General features: G+C 44.4%; 1 protein-coding gene across 3 annotated transcripts in view; it reads right to left on the bottom strand.

Annotated features, from left to right (window-relative positions):
- Positions 1-276: 276 nt before the first annotated feature.
- The window catches only part of LOC147434617 (pre-mRNA-processing protein 40A-like), a 39698-nt gene continuing 14297 nt past the window's right edge, over positions 277-25677 (bottom strand). For 2 of the 3 annotated variants that reach the window (XM_086491071.1, XM_086491072.1), the window contains exons 20-29: positions 25467-25583; positions 25279-25377; positions 3366-3413; positions 3193-3285; positions 2737-2844; positions 2564-2628; positions 2391-2493; positions 1726-2184; positions 1417-1578; positions 848-1254 (exon numbers count right to left, since the gene is read on the bottom strand). In XM_086491071.1, coding sequence (XP_086347197.1) covers positions 1444-1578; positions 1726-2184; positions 2391-2493; positions 2564-2628; positions 2737-2844; positions 3193-3285; positions 3366-3413; positions 25279-25377; positions 25467-25583 — 1227 coding nt within the window. In that variant the 3' untranslated portion in view covers positions 848-1254; positions 1417-1443. Of the gene's footprint in view, positions 783-847; positions 1255-1416; positions 1579-1725; positions 2185-2390; positions 2494-2563; positions 2629-2736; positions 2845-3192; positions 3286-3365; positions 3414-25278; positions 25378-25466; positions 25584-25677 lie in introns of those variants that run through there. The other variant, XR_015185371.1, reaches the window with a different exon arrangement.

Genomic DNA, 25677 nt, shown 5'->3' with positions numbered 1-25677 from the left:
TTACATCAGCCCCTACACATCAACATACCAACTTCCTATTTCATTTTTTTTTTAAAAAAAACCTTTGCTCACCCTAACTTTACCTATGATAGGATTGTAACATTTATATCCTTTCTACTCTAGGGAAAATCAAATAACTACACATTCTTTTGCTTTTGAACCAAGCTTACTTCTCAACTTAGCTGACATATGCACTTGGGCAACACATCCAAACACTTAAATCCGATACATATCCAATTTTTCACCACAAAACTTCTCTTCCGATGCCATATCATATACCGTAGCAAAACAAATCCTATTTATAATGTAAACATCTATAGCAACAACCTCATCCCAAAAATAATGAGATCATATCGTGTACTGTAGCAATACGGATCCTATTCATAATGTAAACACTTGTAGCAATAGCCTCATCCCAAAACTAATGAGATATATTCTTCCAATTCATCAACGCTCTAGAAACTTCTGTTAATGCTTATTCTTCCAAACTCCGCACGAAAACTGCGTGTGAAGTCATACTTTTTAAGAAAACCATTGAACTCATTGGAGAAGTATTTTCCCCCTCCATCTGACGTTTGGCACTTTATATGTTTTCGAGTCTATTTTTCAAGCCTTAAAATTATGAAAGTAAATAGACTCAAAACATATCAAGCGCCTGACATCCCCCCCATGTCTCAATGGAGGTGACCGTTGGTGGTGGTGAATGTTCGTGGAATAACCTCCATGCTACGCCTCAGTCCGGACTTATAAATAACTGCTAGATTCCGAAAGAAACCTGGACTCTGCCACCCATCACAACAAAGCAACTTCAAAAACTTTAACAAAAGCACCAATTACAGTTCAAATATAATGCTTGACACTATTATCTTATCATTAAAAAAATGAGCTTCACTTCAAAAGTAGACATATTAGTACAAAATAAACATCATAGTCAGGAGCTCTGCAAGCATATCTCTGGCATGGATGAAGTGCTCTGCTACCAGACCATCATGATCGTGTGCTCTCCTTGTTTTCATCCTGTCAATAGCTTTCCTTACCCTTTTGGCAGTAAAGAAAGAACATGTCTCCGGGCATGTCTCTAGTGGGTCCGATAGAGGTGGTTGTCTTAATGCTGTGTAGAGAGATGTGGCATATTCCCCCCATGTCTCAATGGAGGTGACCGTTGGTGGTGGTGAATGTTCGTGGAATAACCTCCATGCTTCGCCCGAGTCCGGACTAATAAATAACTGCTAGATTCCGAAAGAAACCTGGACTCTGCCACCCATCACAACAAAGCAACTTCAAAAACTTTAACAAAAGCACCGATTACAGTTCAAATAGAATGCTTGACACTATTATCTTATCATTAAAAAAATGAGCTTCACTTCAAAAGTAGACATATGAGACAACCAAACAAGGACAAGGCTGAGGATCTACAGCTGTTTAAGAAGAGAGGATCCGTTGTCACTCAATCTCCCCGTCTTCTCCAAGCTCTCCGTCTTCCAGCTCATCAGCTCCACTGATTCTCCGATAAGCATCACGATCTTTCTTGTGTCTCTTATGTCTATTTTCGCTGTCCGAATTGGATTCATAACCATGCTGAAGCAGCAAGTACACCAAAGCAATGAATAACTATAGATATAGAATTGGCACACACAAATAACAAGCACACAAATAACAAGCACACAAATAACGAGCACACAAAAAACTAAGATAAGAGACCACATATAAGTACAAAGAACCAACCTTTCGAGATGATTTTCTTCTATCACTACTATGCTTGCGAGACCTTTTTACCTCCTCTCTGTCTTCCTTTCCTGAACTTCCATCATCACTACTCCTGCTACGATGACTTTTTCTATGCTTCCGTTCCTTTTCCCTCTCACGATCTCGATCCTTCTCCTTATCTTTTCTTCTTTCTTCCTTTTGGACATAATTATTCCCAATATCAACCACATCAGCAGGAGTCTCTCTCTCCTTCTTGATTGGCTTATCTTTCTCTTTCTCACTAGCATCAGCAACATTATCTCGGTCCTTTCTGCTTGATCGTTCCTTTTCTTTCTCAGAAGCCTCAGCAAGAGCCTGACTCTCCTTCCTGATTTGCCTCTCTCTCTCCTTCTCTTTCTCCTTCTCTTTCCTCTCTTTCTCCTTCCTCTTTTCTCTCTCTCTTTCCTTTTCTCTCTCCCTTTCTTTCTCCTTTTTGGCCTGACAAGAAATATCATAAAGAGAAAACACTTGAGTTCTCAAAAGATGATGAAATGATAAACAATGTCAACTCATTCCCATAAGAAGATAAATTCCAGAAAACAAACAAAGTAGGACACCTGTCAGTCATATGCTATAGATTGAGAAAATCTCTACAGATAAATTGTAGTACAAACCATGGAATCCTATCACTTGCCTAGCCTTACCTTCTCCTCTTCCCGTTTCTTCTCTTTCTCCCTGGCCTTTTGTTGCAAAGCCGCCACGTACTCTTCGAAGAGTTCTTGACGACAGGAGTCATCCGTCAAAGCTCTACAAAAAACAAATAGGATTTATCCTTACGATACATCACCTATATATCATGATACACAGGCTAAATTACCGAAATTCTGGAGCATTTTCCAACAGCATCCTGCAGTCTTCCCAGCTAGAAGTTGCTGTTATGGACTGTAAAATTAACATACCGCAAATTTGACAATGCTTTAGCCTCAACAAGTCTTCTTTTGACTTACAAACGGCTTTCCTTCTAATGAAAACCAAGGAAGAGGAACACACCTTCTCAGCATGCAGAAGCTCATTAAACTCATCTATCAGCCTTTTCCTTCTTTTAGCTTCTTTCTCCTCCTTTTCTTTTGCTCTGTCTAGTAGATCCTCAAATATGATCTGGAAAGTGCATGTCAGTACACCAAAGAACTAAATATCAGATACTTTTACTAAAAATTTCTCTCACAAAAACATACACACAGCAAAGACTTGACCACTTGAAACAGCATTTAAACATTCTCAAACATGATATGGAATTTTCTTGAAGGATCGGTCTTCACTCTTTGAGCACGCGGCTGGGATGATATCATAATTCACATCTACGTATACCTGGTTAACAGTACTTTCAACAGAGTGATTCGAACCATACTCCAAGGCACAGACCCACAAATCCTTTGTCTCGTTGACTTCAAAATTGCATTACTGCAGCAAGGACATTGAATATGACTACACACAACTGAAACTAACCTTAAGGTTTGATTCATCTATCGTCCCCAAGTCACCTGCATCAGCAAGGGCATCTTTGAACATGTCGAAAGTCCAAGTTGATGTTATATTGATCTGGTCCAACAATTCTTTTTGAGAAAATAAGCATATCTTACTTTCAATCAAAGCTATTTCAATCTTAATGACCAACACACCTTTGCAGCTTTGATTGCCTCTTTTGCTATCATCTTATCTTCTTGATACTGCATTGCATGAAGCAAATTCAGTGACACCAAATCTATCATATATTCACTATACAAAGAAATCAGGCAAACAAGCACTAACATACAACTTCTACACCACTAAACTGTGTACAGGATAAGCCGTCTGTCATTAAGAAATTCCCAATGGTGCTGATAAACAGTTTTGTTTCTAATAACGTGCTTTAAGATCCAAAAGAGATCCTCACTTTGCAATCAGCTGAGAGCTCATTGATGTGTCACTTAATCCAGAAACACCCCTGTGCATGAACTAACCTGTACACAGTTCCCTTCCCAGGCGTAACCATCACCAAAACCCATATATAAACTAACGACGCTGTGTCAGCACCAGAGGACTCTTGGACCACAACGAGATGTAGGCCAAATCACAGAAATGTATGCCTTGATTTGAGGGCCAAATCAAAAACTATATTTTACCTACCAAGTACATACTTTAATGTCAATGAAGTAGGAGATAAAAATAAATAAAAATAGAGGAGAATCAACACAGATTCTACTAATGCAATCTGTGAAATCGCTTATTATACGGAATTTTGAGAAGATGTTATATATACCTGGATGAATCCAGGATAAGCCCAGATTCACTCTTTAAGGAAAGTGCAAGGTATAGACCCATGGTAGTCACCCACAAGACAATATAACCATCAGCTCCATCATGGATAATATTGACTAAATACCACGACATCCCCACTAGCGTCGTCAGTGCTCAATAGTGGGTGTAGAACTAGGTACTAACATATGCTCCCAAACACGACAAAGACCACACACACACACACACACAGAGGAGCATGTACTGAGTTTCTGTCATGACTCCGGAGATCAAGGGCAGACTCGGCCATAATGAAGCCTAGCACTAAAAGAAACATTAAATCGAAAAAATTGAGAAGATGCTTTTAACTGAAATTAAGGTCTTGCACCGGTTGCAACGATAGAGCAAGGGCGCATATCAGGTTTTTTTTTTTTTTTTTTTTTTTTTTTTCTGGGGGGGGCGGGGGGGGGGGGGGGGGGGGGGGGGGGGTGTTGCTTCGCATCCTCTTTAAAAAGGTTGGAGCTTCAAGATGCTAGCACAAGTGATTGCATCGGGAAAGATGCTCTCACATCGCATCGCAAAAATGCTCTCGCTTTATAGAGCCACACAAATGTATGACAATGTGACCATTCCATGCAATTGGTTATCGAATCTGTCTCGCGTTCCAATCCGGTGGTTGTGTTGGGTTCAAATTGTGATTGCGCAAGTTCTTTCAAAACCTCATGTTGGTGGAGCAAAGGTTGTAGTGAAGAATCTTGGGAGATTTCACATAAATAGTTTACTTTTAGTGCAAAACTTATAATTGTTTGTGTAAATGACAATCCTTTAAGGCGAATCAAAGAAATACAACGTTTTTGATGGTAAGATAACATAATGAATTAATTTTGACAGTCCCATTAAGGTGCATCAATGAACTACAAAGTTCTAGATTAGCAGCAAATACCTAACCATAGTAGCAATGGAACTCCTCGATCGTTCCATAAAATACAATTTTCAAAGCTTTAAAGCTGGGCTGACTTGATTAAAAAGTATACCAAAGCATTTCAGTCATTACACCAGAATCGCAACAACATTCATATAAGCTACGAAATACTTCAAGGCATCGTGTCACAAAATTGCTGATGTGTCAAGCCACTAACGAACTGAGCCAACCTACAGATCCTGGCTAAGGGGTCTAAACCCTAGAAACCATAGAAGAAGCACGAGTTCTCACCAACTTGCAGTTCCTAACCGAGCGGAGCAAATTATTAAAGAAGTTTCTACCAACTTATGGGACCCCGTCTGATGGGGGCCCAAGTTCCTCGGGTTCATAATAAAATAAAGCAAGACCAACACACACACTCTCTCAAAAATCATTGCGTAGAGAATTGATGGCGTGGCAGCAGCTGTACGGACACCCCGCGTTTTGCACTGACATGCCACGTGGCGGACTGTACGACAGTCCGCATTTTGCATTGAGAGCTCGTGACATGGCAGTTGTACGGATTTCCGCGCTGGCAGCTTTTGGGCTCAAGGCTTTTGGACCACATGCTTGCCATGTAGCTGCTTTTGGGCCTAGGGCCTTATGTGCCATGGACTAATTCTCTAGCACATTTTCCCCGTGTGGAAGTGTAGAGCAAGGAAGTGCCGGTTGGAACTGAGTTGAAGGAATATAAAGAAATACCGAAAGGGGCGCCAGGGTTTGGGGCCAACGCTCTCTTGGGGTGGAACTTCGCCACGCCACATCTCAGGTGTCGTGCATCTCTTTCAATTCAGTTGTTTGAAGTGCTTAAAAGATTGTTCGGTCTGTTCTTTTCCGCTGGCACGTGGTGCGCTTCCGTTACATTGAGCTCCAGTGGTGTGCTTTTTTCAAAGCATACCAATCCTACCAAGAACAGACAGAGCATCATGGCATTTATGGATTCGGCAGAGTACCTGCAGTTTCTTCTCAACAAGCTTCATGACATAATCTCCTAATGCCGCAGAGTTTCCAACAGTTTTTGAATTACATGTTACCCCCTCTAATGCCCTAGAAAGTCCCACCTCCTCCAACACCAGAAATTACGAGAGCTTTCAACCAGCAACCTTCACAGCTGTCTGTTCCAATTGGGGGAGTCTTCAAGAACATGGTGCAACTGTCTGGCCCTGATCCAGTGCAACCACCTTTGCCACCGTCGTTGCCACCACCTCCCCCACTACTACCACCACCTGCGTACAATGGATGGAGCCCATATGGATATCCTTATTATCCATATCCAGGGTATGCACCTAACCAACCAAAGGATCTCAAGGAGGCAACACGACAGTCAAATTTTTCACTTCTTCTGGAGTGAAAGATTGGAAGAAAGAATTGCAGTTTCTACAACAATTCAACAACATCTATCCCTTCGGAAATTACACAAAAGAAACAAAGATTTCTGGAGCAACTAAAGGATAATGCTATGCGTGGTGGAGTTCTATCGCGACACAACCGGACGTTCCAAGGACATGGCAAGCTTTCAAGACAATTTTTGCACACAGTTCTATGACTTCTCTATTTGAAGTCCGGATCTTGTCAAAATGGGGCAACTTTAAGATGCTTGCCAAAGAGATCATGGAAGACTACAACCAAAGGTTCCTCGACATCAACCCTTCGCTATCTTTCTTCAAGTTGATTCCCTGAATCCCTTGGAGGACCGGTGCAATCGATACACAATTAGACTGTCATCACCATTACAAGAGTATTGTCTGTCTAAGCAATTAACCACAATGAAAGCGTGTAACAGGGACGGGCACCACGTGCCAACGGAAAAGAACAGATCGAACAACTTTAAGCACTTCAAATAACAACTAAACTAAAAGAGATGCACGACACACGAGGCACAGAGTTGCGGAGATCCACCCCAAGAGAGCACTGGCCCCAAACCTTGGCGCCCCTTTCCATATTTCTTTATATTGCTTCAACATGGTACAACCCCCATGCCTCTGCTTTGCAATCCCCCTAGGTAGACTGCCAGAGTGAGGCCAGGGGTCATATTTTAAGACCCTTGGCCTCTAAAAGAAGTTTACATGAAAGGCTACAAACTCAAAAGCATATGGGTTCAAAAGCACAACCCAAATTAGCTAGTGCAAAAGCAAGAAATCCGTACAACTGCCATGTCAGCACCATCATCGTACAACGCGGAGCTCCGTACATCTGCCACATCAACAGTTCAACGCAAGTTGCGGGTGATCCGTACAGCTCTGCCACGTCATCAATGTGAACGCCATTTATTCCCTAGTGACTTGGGCCCCCATGGACGCAGTCCCATAAGTTGGTAAAACTTTAACGAGTTCGCCCCACTCGTCGAGGATCTGTAAGTTGGTAAGAACTTCTGATGCTTCTTATTCTTCTAGGATTTAGGCTCCTTAGTCAGGATCTACAGATTGGCTCCATTCTTCAGTGGCTTGAGATGTCAGCAGTTGGTGACATCCCCCTTCTTGAAAGAAAGTAATCATCCGTGATTACCGTATATCAGCAAAGCAACTCAAGTTAGTTCAGAAATTTTCGAGGGTCATCCCGAGAGACATTCCAAGAAACAATCAGTTTCTCATTCCAAATTGCAGCTCTTGATATCCTGGATCGTTGGCTTTCAAGAAGAATCTCATCCAATAAGGAGTATATTCTCATTCCAGATCGAAGCTCTTGACATTCGGGTGTAGTAAAATTAGTCATCACGCCCAAGCCGCGCTGATATCCAATAGGTGTCTTGATGTACCAAAATTACATACCCAAGCAATCGCATCCAATTAGGAATATTCAATGGTTGGCACTTCACAATACAACACAAATGCTTACATATGCATGTTACAAGACACAACGAACAACACTGTTCAGGACTCCCCCAAAACAGGCGGTCTGCGATATGAAGCTACTCAACAACCGCCTCGTCACTCCCCCCGTAGGAAAAGGTCTGGGCCATGAGCTCAGAGGACTGACGTAACCAAACGCACCCCAAACATCCCGTCTGTGTCGATCGCAGGTTTTCCAATATACAACAAAACACTCCCCAAGCATCCCGACTGCGTCATTCTGAGGTTTAGACAATACCAAAACAGCATGTCTCACTACTCCGCCCAAAAGTAATCACCAAGCACTGAAACCAGTCTTAAAACCAGAGTCAAAACAATTCAAATCGGCACCAAGACAGGTTCAAAACTGATACCATCTATTTCAAACAAATTCCAAACAAGAACACCAAACAAATTCTCAAACAAAATTCAGTAAACTGCTAATTCAAACTGAAAAGGCATTCCCGACATCAATCGAACTCAAAAAGACGACTGGGTTCACATCTGAAATCTGCACCAAAACTAGGGTTAAATTTCTTCCATAAGGTTGTAGCCGACCCCAGCATGATCCATAAGCTCTTGAATAGTCGACAAACAGTGTTGCTCTACCGGTAATGGTAGTCCCAAGACATAGCAATCACACTCGCCTCCATTGAGCAGGGCAGGTCACATGGGAGATGGATTTATTGTAGATTTGTGGATTTCTGCAAAGCATTTGACATAGTATCAAGAGCTCAATTGATGCGCACACTGCACGAGATGGGGATGCCCATTGTGTTGATTTGGGGAATTATGGCTCTATACAGATCAGTGGCGGGACATGTACGCACCCCAGAGGGGATATCTAATTTAGTTCACTCTACCCTTGGGATGAAACAAGGTTGCCAATGGTCTCCTACTCTATTTGGTATATATGTTGATGAGGTGTCTGATTACATTGATAAAGAGGGTGATAGAGGTGCCCAACAGGCAGGGACATGGATCCCATTGTTATTATATGCTGATAATATTGTGTTGATCTCTGACTCACCAGAGGATATGTACTATGCAGTGACAGTTAGATCGTTACACACTTTTGCAAAGGATATGGATTGTCAGTAAACATTAATAAAACCAAGGTTATGGTGTTCAACACCACAACATAGTGGATCAGGAGATCAGCACCGGCTTTCACATATGGTGAGGAGATTGTAGAGTATATAGATGCATACACTTACCTTGGGGTTGTCTTCAATGCGCAAAGGTTTGCTTTGGGGAGAGCAGCAAAGACTAGACTGACTAGAGCTTATGCGGCCTTGGAAGGCTTGGAGAAGATATGTTCGCAGGTTTAGTTCCAAAAACCTCGGACAAAGTTATGGCTTTTTGATACTTTAATAGCCTCAGCTATGTTGTATAAGGTGCATTGGCTAGGATGGTTGGAGACGTATGGAGAGGCCCTTGGTATCTATGATCTCTCAATTGATCAGAGCGAAGGTCTTTGTACGCTACGCTATCATTCGAGCAGAGCTAGTTGCCCCTTCTATGGAGATTAAGGCGCTTACCAAATCAGTCTCCTTTGTGCACACCTTGTAGAATACTACTAGAGAGAGATGCTAGACTGGCCCTTGAGTCTTCTCAACAAGTGCGAGCACAGCTTGTGGATTTGCAACAAATCTTACTACTGCTAGATGTCCAAAAGCTCTTGGGCGAAATGAAGAGAACGAATGGAACCGATGCAGCCGGGCATCCACACCACACTGTTGGCGTGAGACCACAAGAGGAAAGAGAAGAAGAACGTGCCGAGGTGCACAAAGAATCTTCGGATCGGAATGAACGGCCTACTCCAAGGAAAGGCCAGGAAAAAGCGCTCTCTTTGCTAGACGAGAGCAAGGACATCTCTATCTCATCTTCATCTTACTCTCCTGATTATACTTCTACTTCTCGATCGTCTCGTCAGAAGAAGGAAGCCGCTACTACTACTACCCTACATCAACCCAAAGATAAGCCTCGATTCAAGAAGCATGGTCGCAAGTCTCAACATCGCATGAGAGTCTTCAAATCGGGCGACAAGGACATCAAGTTCGAAACCTACAACGGGCGGAGAGATATCTCCAAAGCATTGTCCTTCATCAGACAGTTTGAAGTCGCCTTTACCAATGGGCACTTCACAAAAAGATCCAAATTGCGCCATGTGGGGATGCACCTCAAGGAAACGGCAAGTAATTGGTGGTTAGCCAAGATTCTGGAAGGTTCTCAGGCCAGAACTTGGGAGACATTCAAATCTGAATTTTATAAACAGTTTCTTCCGCCTGACTTCGAGCAGGAGATACGTAAGGAATGGGACTGGCTCGCCCAGGGGGAACATGAGAGAGTCACTACCTATGTGGACAAGTATTGGTTGGTTCTTCTGAAGGTCACTCCCTTCATGAAGATTGCCGACAAGGAAAAGAAACGAAAGTTCGAAGCGGGTCTCCAACCGCAGCTTCGAAAGAGTATGAAAGTGTATCCGCATGACACTCTTCAGAGGATGATGGAGTTAGCAATCATTGCTAAGGATTTGCACTCAACCGGGACACCCAGAAAAATGGAGCATAGCACTTACCGTGCAAGACAAAGAGAGGTCTACGATGACCAAGGGGGCCAAGGAAGAAAACGTCCTCCATCTAGGGACCATGATCATTCTAAGAAGCCAGAGGGCAATGGCAAGCGAACTAAGTATCTCTCTCCTACTCAACTCCAAACCTTCAGAGAGGAAGGAAGATTCTTCTACTGTGGAGAGTGTAACAAACTTGGACACTCCAAGTCAAGAATCAACCGCGACAGCACCAAATAACCACTTCAAAACAATTCACTATTAAAAAAAGCAAAAGACTCTCTAAGAGAGAGAGAGAACTGATGCTTTTGATTTTAAAAGCTTTTGGGGCTCTGCTTTTGGGCATCCCTTGTAACCTTTAAATTAGTGGTGAGGGCCTCACTTCTCAGAGCATCTGGACGCATAGTCTGAGAGTGAAACCCTAACCGCTCTCTTGTACTTTGATGATTGATTAATACAAAAAGAAATACCGAAAGGGGCGCCAGTCTTTGGGGCCAATATCTCTAGGCACGGAACTCCGCCGGGCCAGTGCAAATCTATTGTGATCTGTGAATTGTTTTGAAGTGGTTATTTGGTGCTGTCGCGGTTGATTCTTGACTTGGAGTGTCCAAGTTTGTTACAGAGAGAAAGGACATATGAAGCCGGACTACCCTCTAAAGCAGCAACGGCAAGAACAAGCCTCTACGAGGCAAGATAAAGCAAGGAAGGAACCCGCTCCACCAAGCTCGAACTCAATTCCAGATGTTCAAGGAAACACTGCAACGGAGAAGGGGAAGCGTCAGCTTCTGAAGGGCTGGGGATCTCTGAACAACCAGCGAGTACTGATTCTTTATGATCCAAGATCCACGGATAACTTCATCTCCCTGGATACTGCGGAACGTTTGTGTCTCACACCGGCTCAGCTTGGCACACCGGTTACATCCGGGTTGGCATTCGAGGGGTTGACAACCAATGCAACTCCCGTGCAAGGGCAGCTCAATCTTCGGATTGGCGAGTACAAGGACCGCGAATCATTTTTGATGGCACCCATCGAGGGATGTGATATCATCTTGGGTATGCCATGGCACTTCCACATGACACCTATCCCCGATTATGTGGAAAAGACCCTCACTTTTGATCATGGGGGTAAGAAAATAAAGATTCCTGCTGATGTAGGAGATTGGTAGTTCCCAATTGTAAGTCATATCTCCATTAAGAAAGAAATGAAGAAGTGTGTTTCTGCTTACTTGATTTTTGCACGTGAGAAGGATAAAACTAGTGGGGATCCACTCTCTAGTCTGGAAATTAAGCGTTTTCAATTTATTGAAACGTACAAAGATTGTTTCACGGAAACACTCCCTGATGAACTACCTCCGGTACGCCCGGAAGATCACCGCATAGATCCTCATACCGGGTAGCTCGCCTCCCAATCAACCCCCTTATCAGGTGAGTCTTGCTCAGCAAGAGGAAATTTTGAAGCAAGTCAACGAGCTTCTAGAGAAAGGGTTAGTACGGCCAAGTGCTTCACCCTACTGCTCTCCAGTTCTACTGGTGCAGAAGAAAGATGGCACGTTTCGAATGTGCATAGACTATAGGTCTTTAAACAAGATCACGATCAAGAATCGCTTTCCGATCCCTCGGATTGATGATATACTTGATAAGTTGCAAGGTGCAAGTGTCTTTAGTCGCATAGACTTAAAGAGTGGGTATCATCAAATACGGATCGCCCTTGAGGATGTCCATAAGACTGCTTTCCGCACAACCTTTGGACTATATGAATTTTTGGTAACGCCTTTCGGCCTGACCAATGCTCCTGCGACGTTCAATCGCATGATGGACCGCATTTTCAGCCCGTATCGATCTTTTACGGAAGTATTCTTTGACGACATACTCATCTTCTCTAAGTCAGAAGAGGAACACCGGAAGCACTTGGACCTAGTGTTTCAAGAATTGCGAAAGCATGAGTTGCATGTGAATGCAAAGAAGAGCGAGTTCTTTCTCTCAGAGATACACTATCTCGGCCATATAGTCTCTCACAATCAAGTGAGTATGGATCCTGCCAAGATCCAAGTGGTAGAAGATTGGCCTATTCCCACTACGGTACATGATGTACGTAGCTTCCTGGGATTATGTTCGTATTATCGAAGGTTTGTCCGAGGATTTGCTCATGTAGCAGGACCACTTCATGATTTGACAAAGAAGAAGATTCCTTTCAGATGGGGATCAAGACAACAAGGAGCTTTTGATCCGCTCAATTACTTGCTAAGCCATGGACCTATTCTGATAGTGCCTGACTTAAGGAAACCATTTGAGGTTCACTGCGATGCTTCAGGCGATTGCATTGGAGCAGTGCTAAACCAAGAAGGCCATGCAGTGGCCTACGAAAGCAGACGGCTTAAGGATGCAGAGTTGCATGCATCAATCTACGAAAAAGAACTCACGGCTGTGATTCACGCCTTATCCAACTGGAAGCACTATCTTCTAGGAGCGGATTTTGTGATCAAGACTGATCACCAGAGTTTGCGGTATTTTCTTACGCAAAGGAAACTATCTGAGAAGCAGATGAGATGGGCAAACTTTTTGTCTACGTTTCACTTCCAGATCCTTCACACGGCTGGGAGTAAGAATGTGGTCGCGGACGCATTGTCTAGGCGGCCAAGGGTGAACGCTATCACTTCGGTATATCATCAAGAATTAGAAGCACTACTAGATTTGTATCCGAATGATCCAGACTTCTCCACCGTTTGGGGAAAGCTACATCGTGGAGAGAATGAGTTTCCCTATTCCATTCGGGACGGTTATCTCTACCACCATCAGGCCATATGTGTGGCAGAACCATTAAGAAAGAAGATCATGGATGAAGTACATGCTTCGCCTTATGCGGGTCATCGGGGTATTCTCCCTACGACCTTAGCAATAAAAAGATATTTCTTTTGGACTAGCCTTAAAGCAGACATTGACAAGTATGTCAGGGAATGCTTGGTTTGCCAAAAAGTGAAGTATGATCGGCATAAGACGCCTGGGTTGTTACAACCATTGCCTGTGCCTAATGAACCTTGGGAAAGTATTGCCATGGACTTCATCATGGACCTCCCTAGAACTCAAACCGGAAATGACGCGATCTGGACCATTGTGGACAGGTTTAGCAAGCAAGCACACTTTATATCACAAAGTGATGACGTGGCGGACAACAAAAACCCTAATTTCTGCCAAAAACCCTAAAATTCCTGCAAACCCTAATTTCTGCCAGAAACCCTGATTTCCGGAAATCGCGGAGGTAGAAAAAAAAAATTTAGAAAATGATGAGCGACGCGAATTTTGAAAGACTCTCTAAGAGAGAGAGAGAACTGATGCTTTTTATTTTAAAAGCTTTTGGGGCTCTGCTTTTGGGCATCCCTTGTACCTTTAAATTAGTGATGAGGGCCTCACTTCTTAGAGCATCTGGACGCAGAGTCTGAGAGAGAAACCCTAACCGCTCTCTTGTACTTTGATGATTGATTAATACAAAAAGAAATACCGAAAGGGGCGCCAGTCTATGGGGCCAATATCTCTAGGCACGGAACTCCGCCGGGCCAGTGCAAATCTATTGTGATCTATGAATTGTTTTAAAGTGGTTATTTGGTGCTGTCGCGATTGATTTTTGACTTAGAGTGTCCAAGTCTGTTTCAGTGGTATCAGAGCACGGCCGATTTCTCTTCTACAGGAAATCCGATCCCCGAATTTTTTTTTCCGCGGCACCTATGGCTTCAGGCAATGATCAGTTGACTCCCTCTGCATCTAGAGATGCGGGTTGGGATCACAACGAAGATTCACACAGAGAGTATGGCCCGCCTCGGCCTACTCAGGCGGAGCAATGAGAGATGGAGCGTCGTCAATTGATTCACGATGCAACAAAGATAATGCTCAATTTTGCCAAGGACCCGAAGATGGCAAAATATATGAACCAGACCTCTTTGGAAGAGGTACAGATGGACCGGCAAAGAACCGCAACACCACTCCCGAAACCCGCTCTCAAGAAACCTTCTACCTCCAAGAAAATATACGGAGAAGGAACTAGAGAACGTGGTTGATGCACGGATTGCTCAGCTATTTGACACGCAAAAGAAAGGCAAAAAGCACGGCAAAAAGCAGAAGAAAGGCACTGACTTCCCGGGATATTTGGGTCGTCGGTCGACATTCGACAAGGCAAAGAAACACAAGAAGCGTGTTCGATTTGAAGGAGTACCCAGTTCTTCTTCTTCTTCTTCTTCTTCTGATAGTCCTTCTAGCTCCTAGGATTCGAGCAAAGAAGATAGAAAAGGTAAAAAGCGAAGAAAGAAACAAAGCTTCGGAAAGGGCAAGAAAAAGGCAAAGAAGGCTACATCTCGCCCAATGAGTGACAGTTCTACTGACGACTCGTCTACAGACAGCTCAGATTCTGATGATGGAAACTTTTAGCTCTGATACCACTGTAACAGACTTGGACACTCCAAGTCAAATATCAATCGCGACAGCACCAAATAACCACTTCAAAACAACTCACAGATCACAATAGATTTGCACTGGCCCGGTGGAGTTCCGTGCCTAGAGATATTGGCCCCAAAGACTGGCGCCCCTTTCGGTATTTCTTTTTATATTAATCAGTTCAAAGTACAAGAGAGTGGCTAGGGTTTCACTCTCAGACTCTGCGTCCAGATGCTCTGAGAAGTGAGGCCCTCACCACTAATTTAAAGGTTACAAGGGATGCCCAAAAGCAGAGCCCCAAAAGCTTTTAAAAATAAAAAGCATCAGTTCTCTCTCTCTCTCTCTTAGAGAGTCTCTTTTGTTTTTTTAAAAGCAAGTTCTCTCTCTTTCTCATGGCGTAGAGAAAAAGCAAGATTCGCGTCGCTCGTCATTATTTTATTTTTATTTTTATTTTTAATAACAACCTCCGCGATTTTCGGAAATTAGGGTTTCTGGCAGAAATTAGGGTTTCTGCTGTCCGTCACATCATCACTTTGTGACATACCCCCCGCTTGAAAGCATTGTAATCGACCGCGATTACGCCTGCAAAACCGACAAAAGCCATAAACCGTCTTAGCAGACACTGACTGTTAGTACCTATGTACTAGGAACACACATCTAGCACATGTACAAAATCGACAGTCACATCACACGACCAGATATGACTTTGCCGGACTTGCAGAAGTCATTTGAAGTATATTGTGATGCTTGTGGTCGTAGTCTGGGTGCGGTCTTGATGCAAGATGGCCATGTCATAGCTTACGACAGCCGTTTGTTCTCTAGGCCGGAGATGACAGCACGGATCTATGAAAAAGAGCTTTTGGCGGTTATCCATGCTCTTACTCAGTGGCGGGATTACCTACTCGGAGCAGATTTTACTATCTTTACAGACCATCAAAGTTTGCGCTACTTCTTGTCACAGAAGCAGCTTTCGGAAAAGCAGATGCGGTGGGCGAACATCTTGTCACAGTTCCACTTCCAGATTGTCCATGTGCAGGGACAAAAGAATGTGGTGGCAAATGCTTTGTCTCGGAAACCGTTGGTTCTGGCTGTTTTCGCGATACATCATAGGAGCTTCGAGGATATGGTCGATCAGTATGACACAGATACAAATTTTGCAGATATTTTCACACGGATACTGGATGGGAGACAATACCTTGATACTCCCTTCGGGAAGGCTACTTGATGAAAAAGACTATGTTGTGCGTTACATAGCCGTTGACGGATAAGGTTATGACTGAATGCCACTGTCCACCTTTTACGGGTCACCGCGGAATTGCTACCACCATGAAGGGGGTAGAGAGATACTTCTTTGGGCCGAGACTCAAAAAGGATGTGGAAGAGTTTGTGCGCCGTTGCTTGGTATGCAAGAAGGTCAAGTTTGACAGGCATAAGGCACAGGGATTGTTACAGCCTTTACCCATACCCACCCACCCCTGGGAAAGTATTGCAATGGATTTCATTTTTGATCTCCCAAGAACACAGAAAGATCACGATGATTTTCCGATTACATGGCACGTCTGAGACGATTGTCTCCGACAGAGACCCCAGATTTATGAGTTTGGTTTGGAAGGCAATTTGGGAGAACATTGGCAGGCAGTTGCAGTTCTCGTCATCGTTCCACTTGCAGACTGACGGGCAATTTGAGATTGCCAATTCAGTGATTTTAGATTTATTGAAGTCATGTATCTCGGATCAGAAGACTCAATGGAAAAAGAACTTACCTTCGGTGGAATTTGCCTACAATAACACGATACACTCTTCGACGGGGAAGACGCCATGTGAGCTTGTTGAAAGTACTGCGAAGGTTCCATCCTTCCTGAGCATAAAGATTAGATATTTGAAGCGGATGAATATTCGCGAGATTTGGATACGGCTTTTGCCAAGGTTCGCGAGACTTTGCAAGTGTCTCAAGAACGACAGAAAAAGGCAGCGGATCGCCATCGTCGCGACTTGAAATTGAAGGAGGATGATTGGGTGCTCTTACTTTTGAGAAGGCACGCCTATGAAAGAAAAAGGGAAAGGAGAGGCTTTTTCCAAAGCTTAGTATGCGATACTACGGACCTTTCCAGATCACTGACAAGATAAATGATGTCTCCTTCTGATTGAAACTGCCAGATACTTGGAGGATTCATAATGCGTTGCATGTGAGTCTCTTGAACCCTATTAAGGGTGATGTGCCTAATGATGGGGAGCCTGATGAGCAACCCAAAGTGGAAGAAAACGAGGAGATCCTTGTTCATGAACAGATTTTGGCACATAACGATACGAAGAAAGGTAAAGTCCGAAGGCGGTTCTTGGTTAAGTTCAAGAACTTTCCTGCATTTGATGCGAAGTGGATGGAGGAGGAGGACCTAGCAGATACTCCTCGGATTGTGAAACTTTACCTCGATGTTTTGGTTTAGCATAGTCTACTCCAAACGGAACCCAGAAACTCGGCTTGGCCGAAGATCTGGTGCAGTGGGATGCACAAGAGGGGAGTTACTCCGCTTCTTTGTCAACAGATGCCTCGATTTTGATACTAAAGTCACTGATGTCTCTTTGAGCTTCAGGGATACTAAGAGCTGACAGTATTCTGCTTGATGACTTTATGAAATGGAATTCCTGATAATGATACTGATTTGTTCTTGACTTCTTGTGAGTGCAGGAACTGATAGCCGAAATGACTGCAGCATTTTGGTCTGATTGATCTCGAATAGACATGGTTGCAATAGGGGTTAGTCAATCGACATCGATGAGGTCCCGATTGGACCTAGATATGATTGCTAGCTACATTGCCGAAAAATCATGGTCTAAGATCCGAATGAATGTTGAATGTCCTGTGATGTCGTGTAATGTGACTGTCGATTTTGTACATGTGCTAGATGTGCGTTCCTAGTACGTAGGTACTAACAGTCAGTGTCTGCTAAGACAGTTTATGGCTTTTGTCAGTTTTGCAAGCGTAATCGTGGTCGATTACAATGCTTTCAAGAGGGGGGTATGTCACAAAGTGATGACGTGGCGGACAGCAGAAACCCTAATTTCTACCAAAAACCCTAAAATTCCTGCAAACCCTAATTTCTGCCAGAAACCTTGATTTCCGGTAATCGCGGAGGTTGAAAAAAAAAATTTGGAAAATAATGAGCGACGCGAATTTTGCTTTTTTTTATTTTAAAAAAAAAGAGAAAAAGACTCTCTAAGAGAGAGAGAGAGAGAACTGATGCTTTTTATTTTAAAAGCTTTTGGGGCTCTGCTTTTGCGCATCCCTTGTACATTTAAATTAGTGGTGAGGGCCTCACTTCTCAGAGCATCTGGACGCAGAGTCTGAGAGTGAAACCCTAACCGCTCTCTTGTACTTTGATGATTGATTAATACAAAAAGAAATACCAAAAGGGACGCCAGTCTTTGGGGCCAATATCTCTAGGCACGGAACTCCGCCGGGCCAGTGCAAATCTATTGTGATCTGTGAATTGTTTTGAAGTGGTTATTTGGTGCTGTCGCGATTGATTTTTGACTTGGATTGTCCAGGTCTGTTTCACTTTATACCAGTCAAGAAAACAATCAAAGCAGATCATATGGCTAGGGTCTTTCTTGCACAGATCTTTAAGCATCATGGAATGCCCAAGTCTATTGTGAGTGATCGAGATCCTCGCATGACAGGAAATTTTTGGCATGCCTTGATAGATAATCTTGGTACGAAGTTGAATTTTTCATCTGCCTACCATCCTCAAACGGACGGGCAAAGTGAGATAGCCAATTCCACAATATTGTTAAAAGCTTATATGTCAGACCAGCAATCTGACAGGGAGAAATATTTACCTCTTGTCGAGTATGCGTATAACAATACCATACACTCATCGACGGGGAAAGCACCTTTTGAGATTCTCTATGGTAAGCCTTTGCTTCCACCGATCCTTTTAACTAAGGATAAGATCTTTGCAGCAGATGAATTTGTCCGAGACTTGGACATAGCCTACGGGCAAGTTAGGAGAGCTATTCTATGTTCTCAGCAAAAGCATAAGAAAGCTGCAAACAAGCACAGGAGGAATCTAGACTTAACAGTCGGACAGTTAGTCTTACTCAAGTTTGAGAAGGCAAGACTTAAGAAACAAGCATCTCATAAGGGAAAGGTGGTAAAACTTTCTACCCGTTATTATGGGCCGTTTAAGAGCACTGAGCAAGTGAATGATGTCACCTTCTGATTAGCGCTACCGCTTAATTGGAGGATCCATAATGCCTTCCATGTCAGTTTACTCCGGCCATATGTGGGACCGCCTCCGAGTCAGCCAAGTGCTGAGAAACCTCCTGAGGTTGAGGAAACAAGAGAAATACTCCAACCGGAGCAGATAGTAAATCATCAGGAGCGGCCCTTCAAGTCCGAAAAGATAACACGGGGAGTATTTGGTTAAGTTTAAGAACTATTCGAATTTAGATGCTCAGTGGATGACGCAGGAGGAATTAGCAGCTTATCCTGAGATAATGGAGGTATATGTCCAAGCACTACAGTTGAGGTCAACTGTTTAGAAGCCAAAGGGATGTTGCTAATTGGACTATTTTCTTAATTTTTTTAAGATTGATCTCTTTTTCTAGGATATTTTATTATACACTAAGAACTGTTAAAAAGATTGTAGCTACAGGAAGTGCCATCAAGAATAGACAACTCTAATGTGTCATTTGATGGGTGACGGTAAACATCGCGAAGGAGTTTCCGTAAGTTCGGTGGAAAGAGCCGGGTTACGAGTGCCCTTGATGCATGACATGATGGGTGACGGGTGCATCAGAAAGAGGGCATTCCATAGGCTAAGGAGGAAATCCAAACTGAGTAAGAGAATACGCGTAAGAACGCAAGCACAAGAATAAAGATGGGTTCAATGAAGCTTTTTACGAAAAGCAGGAACATTCGCGGGAGGGCAGATGCTTTCCCGCGAGGAGTCTGTGTCTGCATTGCATCTGTGCCCGTGTTCTGCACCCGGGGACGCCTGGAATGTGTTTGTGTCGCATTGTTTCTAACTCACTGAGTGGTTTTTAAAGTTTAAACAAGTTCACACTTTATTTTATAAAGTGGCCGGTCATTTTTAAGTGACCAGCCCTCTTATAATAAAATAAAGCAAGGCTCTTCTAAAAAAAAAAGCTACGTTAAAAACCCAGCGATAATAAGCTACGCAGGGCTGAATACAGCGAGCTCTCTCTCTCCTCTCTCTAGAAGCGCCAGAAACAGCGAGCTCTCTCTCCTCTCTCTAGAAGCGCCAGAGCTTCTGCTTTGTGTGCCCTATTTCCGCCAGGTGCCTGGGCCTATAAAAAGGCAGCCAGCTTTCCAGTTTTGTACATGCCTAGAGTAGCAAAAGGAGTTAGCACTGAGGATTCTGGAGCAAGTGCCGGCGACGGAAATCTGCGAGAGTTTGTGTGTCGACGGAGTGCAGAAGTCGCTTTCTCGAGCGAGGAGCAACAGGTATAATTTGTCGTTTACACATCGCGAGTATTGCTTTGTGTGGTTGTTTTGCAAGAATCCTCCCTCACAAGAAGTCCCTCACGGGAAGTACGACCTTTGCGTCTAAGTACCTTACGGGAAAGTACGGCTTCGCGCCTAAGTCCCTTACGGGAAAGAACGGCCTTGTGCCCAAGCCCTCTTACGGGAAAGAACGACCTTCGGGTCTAAGATTACAAAACAAAGGGGTTTCCTCGGGTTCTCGTGCTTGTATATGAATTCTCCCTGAATAAAGAATACTCTTGACCGGGGGGGGGGGGGGGGGGGGGACCAGCCCCATCTTCTGGTCCCCAATAATGTGTCGATCTTCTCCCTCCTCTCACATTTGCAAAGTTTTTTTTTTTTTTTCAGATTTCCGAGTGCTCGTGTACGCTCCCGTTTTGTGACACGGTTCCAATGAGGATAGATGGTCAGATGACCACAGGGAGCCCAAAGGAATCATTTCCTAAAATTTAGGGAACTACTATCTTGGGCCATGAAATGCGTTCGCGTCATTACCTTCGGTATGACCAAAGGAACATTTTATCACTCTGCTGCAAAGTCAACTGATGCACCAGTTGAGAGATTTTTAAGCAGGAATCCCAATGCGGGGAAATTGCATGCATGAGTGCCAAGTGGCACTTTTTGGTCAATTTACAAAGTCTGGGAGAAGAGAACATGTAACTGACTTTTTGGAGGAGTTTTGGAGGCTGATAACTGTGATTTTCAGTCATTTCTCTCCATTTTTTAGCTTCCCATGAATCCATCTAGGACCAAGGAGCTCATTTTCAGCATTGGAAGGCATCAGATGCGTGTTTACATGTTTACAGGGCTTGTTTGCTGCGTTTTCAGCAATACGCAGGTTTTGGCAGCCATGGAATCTTCCCCTTTTTGCATCTATTTGTTCACAGATGCATTACAGGTCAAGGGCAGCAGAGGGGACGCTTGATTTATGCTGGGGGGATGCTTCATTGAGAACCTGTCACAGGTTAAGAGCTATGGAGTGCTTTCTTTCCCTCTCATGTACAGTGTTGTGCCAGGAGTGATGCCCTGCACGCTACACATTGCTCTCTCTCTCCACTACGTGCAGTTATGTGATGCCCCACAAGAGGGCTCTTCATTTGACTCATGTACAGCTGTGTGGGTTCATGCTTTTGTGCTGAGGCAAGGGCCTCCTTGAGCAGGAACAGGGGTAGCTGACTGCTACTCCAAAGCAGGCACCGGTGAGGGTCATAACCTCACCGTACAGGTACGTTTTCAGCGCTGTGTATGCGCTGTAAATTGACTGTTTTTCAGCCATACGGACGCCAGAACCATTGGGAATAGTGCCCCACCGGCAGAGGACAGTTAGGGGACTGTTTGGGGCTGAAAACAGGGCAAAAACCAGTAAATACAGCATGCTGAATTTACTGTTTTTTGGCAGGAATCAGAGGGTTTATGCCAGTGGAAGTAAGTTCCAACAGGGGAATTGGTTTCGCGCAAGTTTTGGGGTTGTTATGTTGCCGAAATTTGGTCAAATCAAGTGGTATCTAGTTGGAAATAGACAAAGGATTCCCAAGACTCTACTTTGTAAATTTACCTTCTCAAAGTATAAAGAAATACCGAAAGGGGCGCCAATTTTGGGGCCTACAAGTTGTCGGCGTCTTCTCGGGGCATTCTAGCTTCCGAGCCGTGTGTGTATTCAAGTGTTAATTCCCGTCGCAAGTTTCCTTTGCAAAGTGCTCTGTGTGTGTGTCTAAAGTAAAGAATTTCGGGTGAAAGCCAACGCCTACCGCCCCACACCAGGCCGGTTTCAGCTAGACTTCAGAGGGAGGTGCTTTTGGGGGACATCACTCACAGACAGTCACAAATTGACTTCCGACGCCTAGTGCCGCCCTCGCCTAGAGCAGGATCTATACCAGCTATTTTTGAGTCAAGACTCACGTGAGGCATGGCGGCTCTTTCATGAGCACCCTCCCCCCCACATCACTTCTATGGAGGCCTGGAGCCAGTACGCATCATCTTTGTACACAGTCCCTGAGCAGTCCCCCCTTCCCGACCCCCCCAATCCATGCCCCACACACATGTGCTTTTTTCACCGTTGAGATGGTGAGGAAGGCCATTGACAGGATGAGGACTGGGAGAGCATATGATCATGATGGCTAGTGGCTAAGCATTTCACGCATGCCAGAGATCTACTAGCAAAGCTTCTAGCAATTATGTTTAACCGTGCCATGTATGAGGGCTTGCTTGATACTTGGAGCCTATCTACTATTGTACCTATCTTCAAGACGAGAGACCCTATGGAGCCTAAGAATTATCGCACTGTCATGATTGGACACACATTGGCACCGGTTGTACGCATTTATTCTTGAGTAGCAGATGAGTAGATGGGCAAAGAGGGAGGGGATACGCACAGCCGGGCAGGCAAGGTTCAGGAGGGGTTTTTCTACTCTTGACCATATCTTGACACTCAGAGCAATCATTGAGGAGGGCAGATCACATGGGAGACGGATCTATTGTAGCTTTGTGGATTTCCGCAAAGCATTTGACACAGTACCCAGAGCTAGATTGATGCGCAGATTACAGCAGATGGGAGTACCCACAGAGCTTATTTGGGGGGTCATGGCTTTATACGGGTCAGTAGTGGGGCATATACGCACCTCAGAGGGTCTATCCACACCGCTTCACTCAACTATTGGATGAAGCAAGGTTGCTCGCTCTCCCCTACTCTATTTGGTATGTATGTGGATGAGGTTTCTGACTACATTGAGAGAGATGGTGATAGAGGTGCACAGCTGGCAGGGACATGGGTTCCACTATTGTTATATGCTGATGATAGTGTGTTGATCTCCGACTCTCCGGAGGGGATGCAACGTCACTTGGATGCTTTGCATGGGTTTGCCCAGGAAAGTGGTCTGTCCGTCAACCTTGGTAAAACCAAGGTCATGGTATTTAATACCACCCCACAGTGGATCAGGAGGTCAGCGCCCGCATTCACATACGGCCAAGAGACAGTGGAGTATACAGATGCTTACACTTACCTTGGAGTGGTTTTTACTGGGCCAGCATTTTCATTGAGGGCAGCAGAGACTAGATTGACCAGAGCCCATGCAGCATTGGGTAGATTGGAAAGGATGTGTTCACAAGTTCAGTTTCAGGAGCCTCGGACGAAGCTCTGGCTCTTTGACATTTTGGTGGCTTCTACATTGCTTTATGGCGGGAGAAGCCTCTGGTCTCTATGATCTCGCAGCTCATTAGAGCTAAGGCTTCAGTACCACGTGCTATTGTCCGAGCAGAGCTAGCTGCCCCCCCACTAGTGGTTGAGGCGCTCACCACATCGGTCTCCTTCATACACTGCATGTGGAAACTTCCCAGAGACAGATATGCGCACCTTGCACTTGAGTCCTCTCGACAGTTAGCCATGCAGGGAGATACAACATGCTTGTAGGGGGAGATGACATCATGGTTTCAGGCGCATGGGTTCAGCATAGACAGATTGCCTCCCTTCCAATACTCACTGGATGCACCCTCTCTGACTCTTACACAGTCCGAGATCACAAGGCTCAGTGGCCAGGACCTGACTCAGCTAGACACCAGGAGGACATGGATATAGCCAGCACAGGAGCTGGGCATTAAGATGGCTTTCTACAGAGAGATCTTCTCCACCTTACGGAGGACGGTTTTGTGACGAGGTCCAGATACATGGACACCACTTGTCTCATGGGATACGATGTGCTATTGGCCAGATACGCACATCTTCACACCAGCTGCGGATCGAGATTGGGAGATACGGTAGAGTACCAGCAGAGGCCAGGACATGCCCCTTGTGTCACATCAAGCCTGAGACAGAGCTGCACTACACATGCCACTGCCCTGTCCACTACGAGATACGAGGCCGCTTCCATTGCTTGTTCAAAGAGGGCTTTGGACCACTCTCCAAAGTCATGCGGTACGAAGATCAGAGATGCCTAGGTTTGTTTTTGCTCGAGCTGCAGACAGAAAGAGAGCTTGATGAGAGGAGAGGCTGGCCAATCTCAGAGACAGACCACAGACTTCTTCAGAGCTGTCACTGGACACTCGTAGGAGCTACTACCACAGCAGACCTCGTCGCCTCACACCTGAGGCACACTGATCAACCGAGCGACCGAGTTGGGGAGATCCAGACGCCCACGACTGCGGAGGATTGCACAGCATCGACGGAGGCTGCATCAGACCGACATGCACGACGCCTGATCAGACTACTAACCATAGAGGAGATTGATGAGATCCCGAGCAACCCATGCTGGATCTCTTGTGATCTAGCTATCCCAGCTAGCTGCTTAGTTCACACCTAGCAGTTTATCATATCATCTCATCTAGTCTCAAGGAAACCTTAAACAAATCGAGACACAAGGATATGAAACTTTGCCTATGCTTTACAAACATTTTCAGGAGCCCAGTACAAATAGTGGTTGTTTGACTACAATTTACCAGTATTCCCTGTTTGAGTTTCCCCAATGCAAGACTTTAACCAACATTCTAGAGTGGGTACAGTGCTGGCTGCTGGGGGACATAAATCTGTGGTGTATTCATATCACACCAGAACTGTGGCAGATGCTCTTTTATTATCCATAGTGAGTGAGCCACTGTTCGTTCATCTAAGAAAACCATGATTCCCTATCTCCTCCTGCAGCAAGCTAGGTTGAAGCCTTAAAAGCTATATGGGAGAGCTGATTTGGAGGCATGTCTTTGACTTTGTGTTTGAAGCAATCACTCATGAAAGCATGAGGGTCTGAATCCTCTCTATTTGGGTCCATGTGGGGGCAGCAAGCAGATGTGCCATATAGCTACAACATACATCTGGGCAGGGTTTTAATGCAGTTTTCCACCTCTCTCTCTCTCTCTCACTCTCTTATTTAGGACAGTAAGCTTGAGCTTGTCAATGCGTGCAAAGCGTCTCTCCCAAACGCTTTTTCGCGCTGACCACTATCCTTGCTCCCTTAAACACAGTAAAAGCGTTCAATATCCAGATACAAGTTATTGAGCTAAGAATTGCATCAAGTACATGTTTCCCAACTTGCATCAAATGTACCTTTTTCTCCAAGTCCTCAAGAAAATCTTCAAAAAGATCTTTCGGAGTTGATCCAGTGAGGTTTGAGCAAAGTGCCTCATAAGCAGGATCCTCCTTGATCTGCATGGCCATACAGTCAACAGAAGTCGAAGGTTAGTGCAAAAATCAACACATAGGATGCATAGACCAGAGTGAGGTTTTGAACTTGCTTTTAAAACATAATCTTTCCAAATGGTTCGAGCAGTGAGAGTTCCACATATTTTATGGTCAGCCAGCAGTTCCCTGAATTCGTCACGGTTTTTCCTCTCTCTCCTTCTTTGTTGTTCCTGGAAAATGCCAAAAATACCTAGATAAGCATATACCTAGATGAATCCGGGATAAGCCCAGATTCACCCTTGAAGGAAAGTGCAAGGTATAGAC

The sequence above is a fragment of the Adiantum capillus-veneris genome, chromosome 19 (genome assembly GCF_014529385.1).
Source record: "Adiantum capillus-veneris isolate H3 chromosome 19, ASM1452938v2, whole genome shotgun sequence".
Lineage (NCBI taxonomy): Eukaryota > Viridiplantae > Streptophyta > Polypodiopsida > Polypodiales > Pteridaceae > Adiantum > Adiantum capillus-veneris.
The sequence above is the reverse complement of the archived record's forward strand: the minus strand, read 5'-3'. Positions and strand labels throughout refer to the sequence as shown.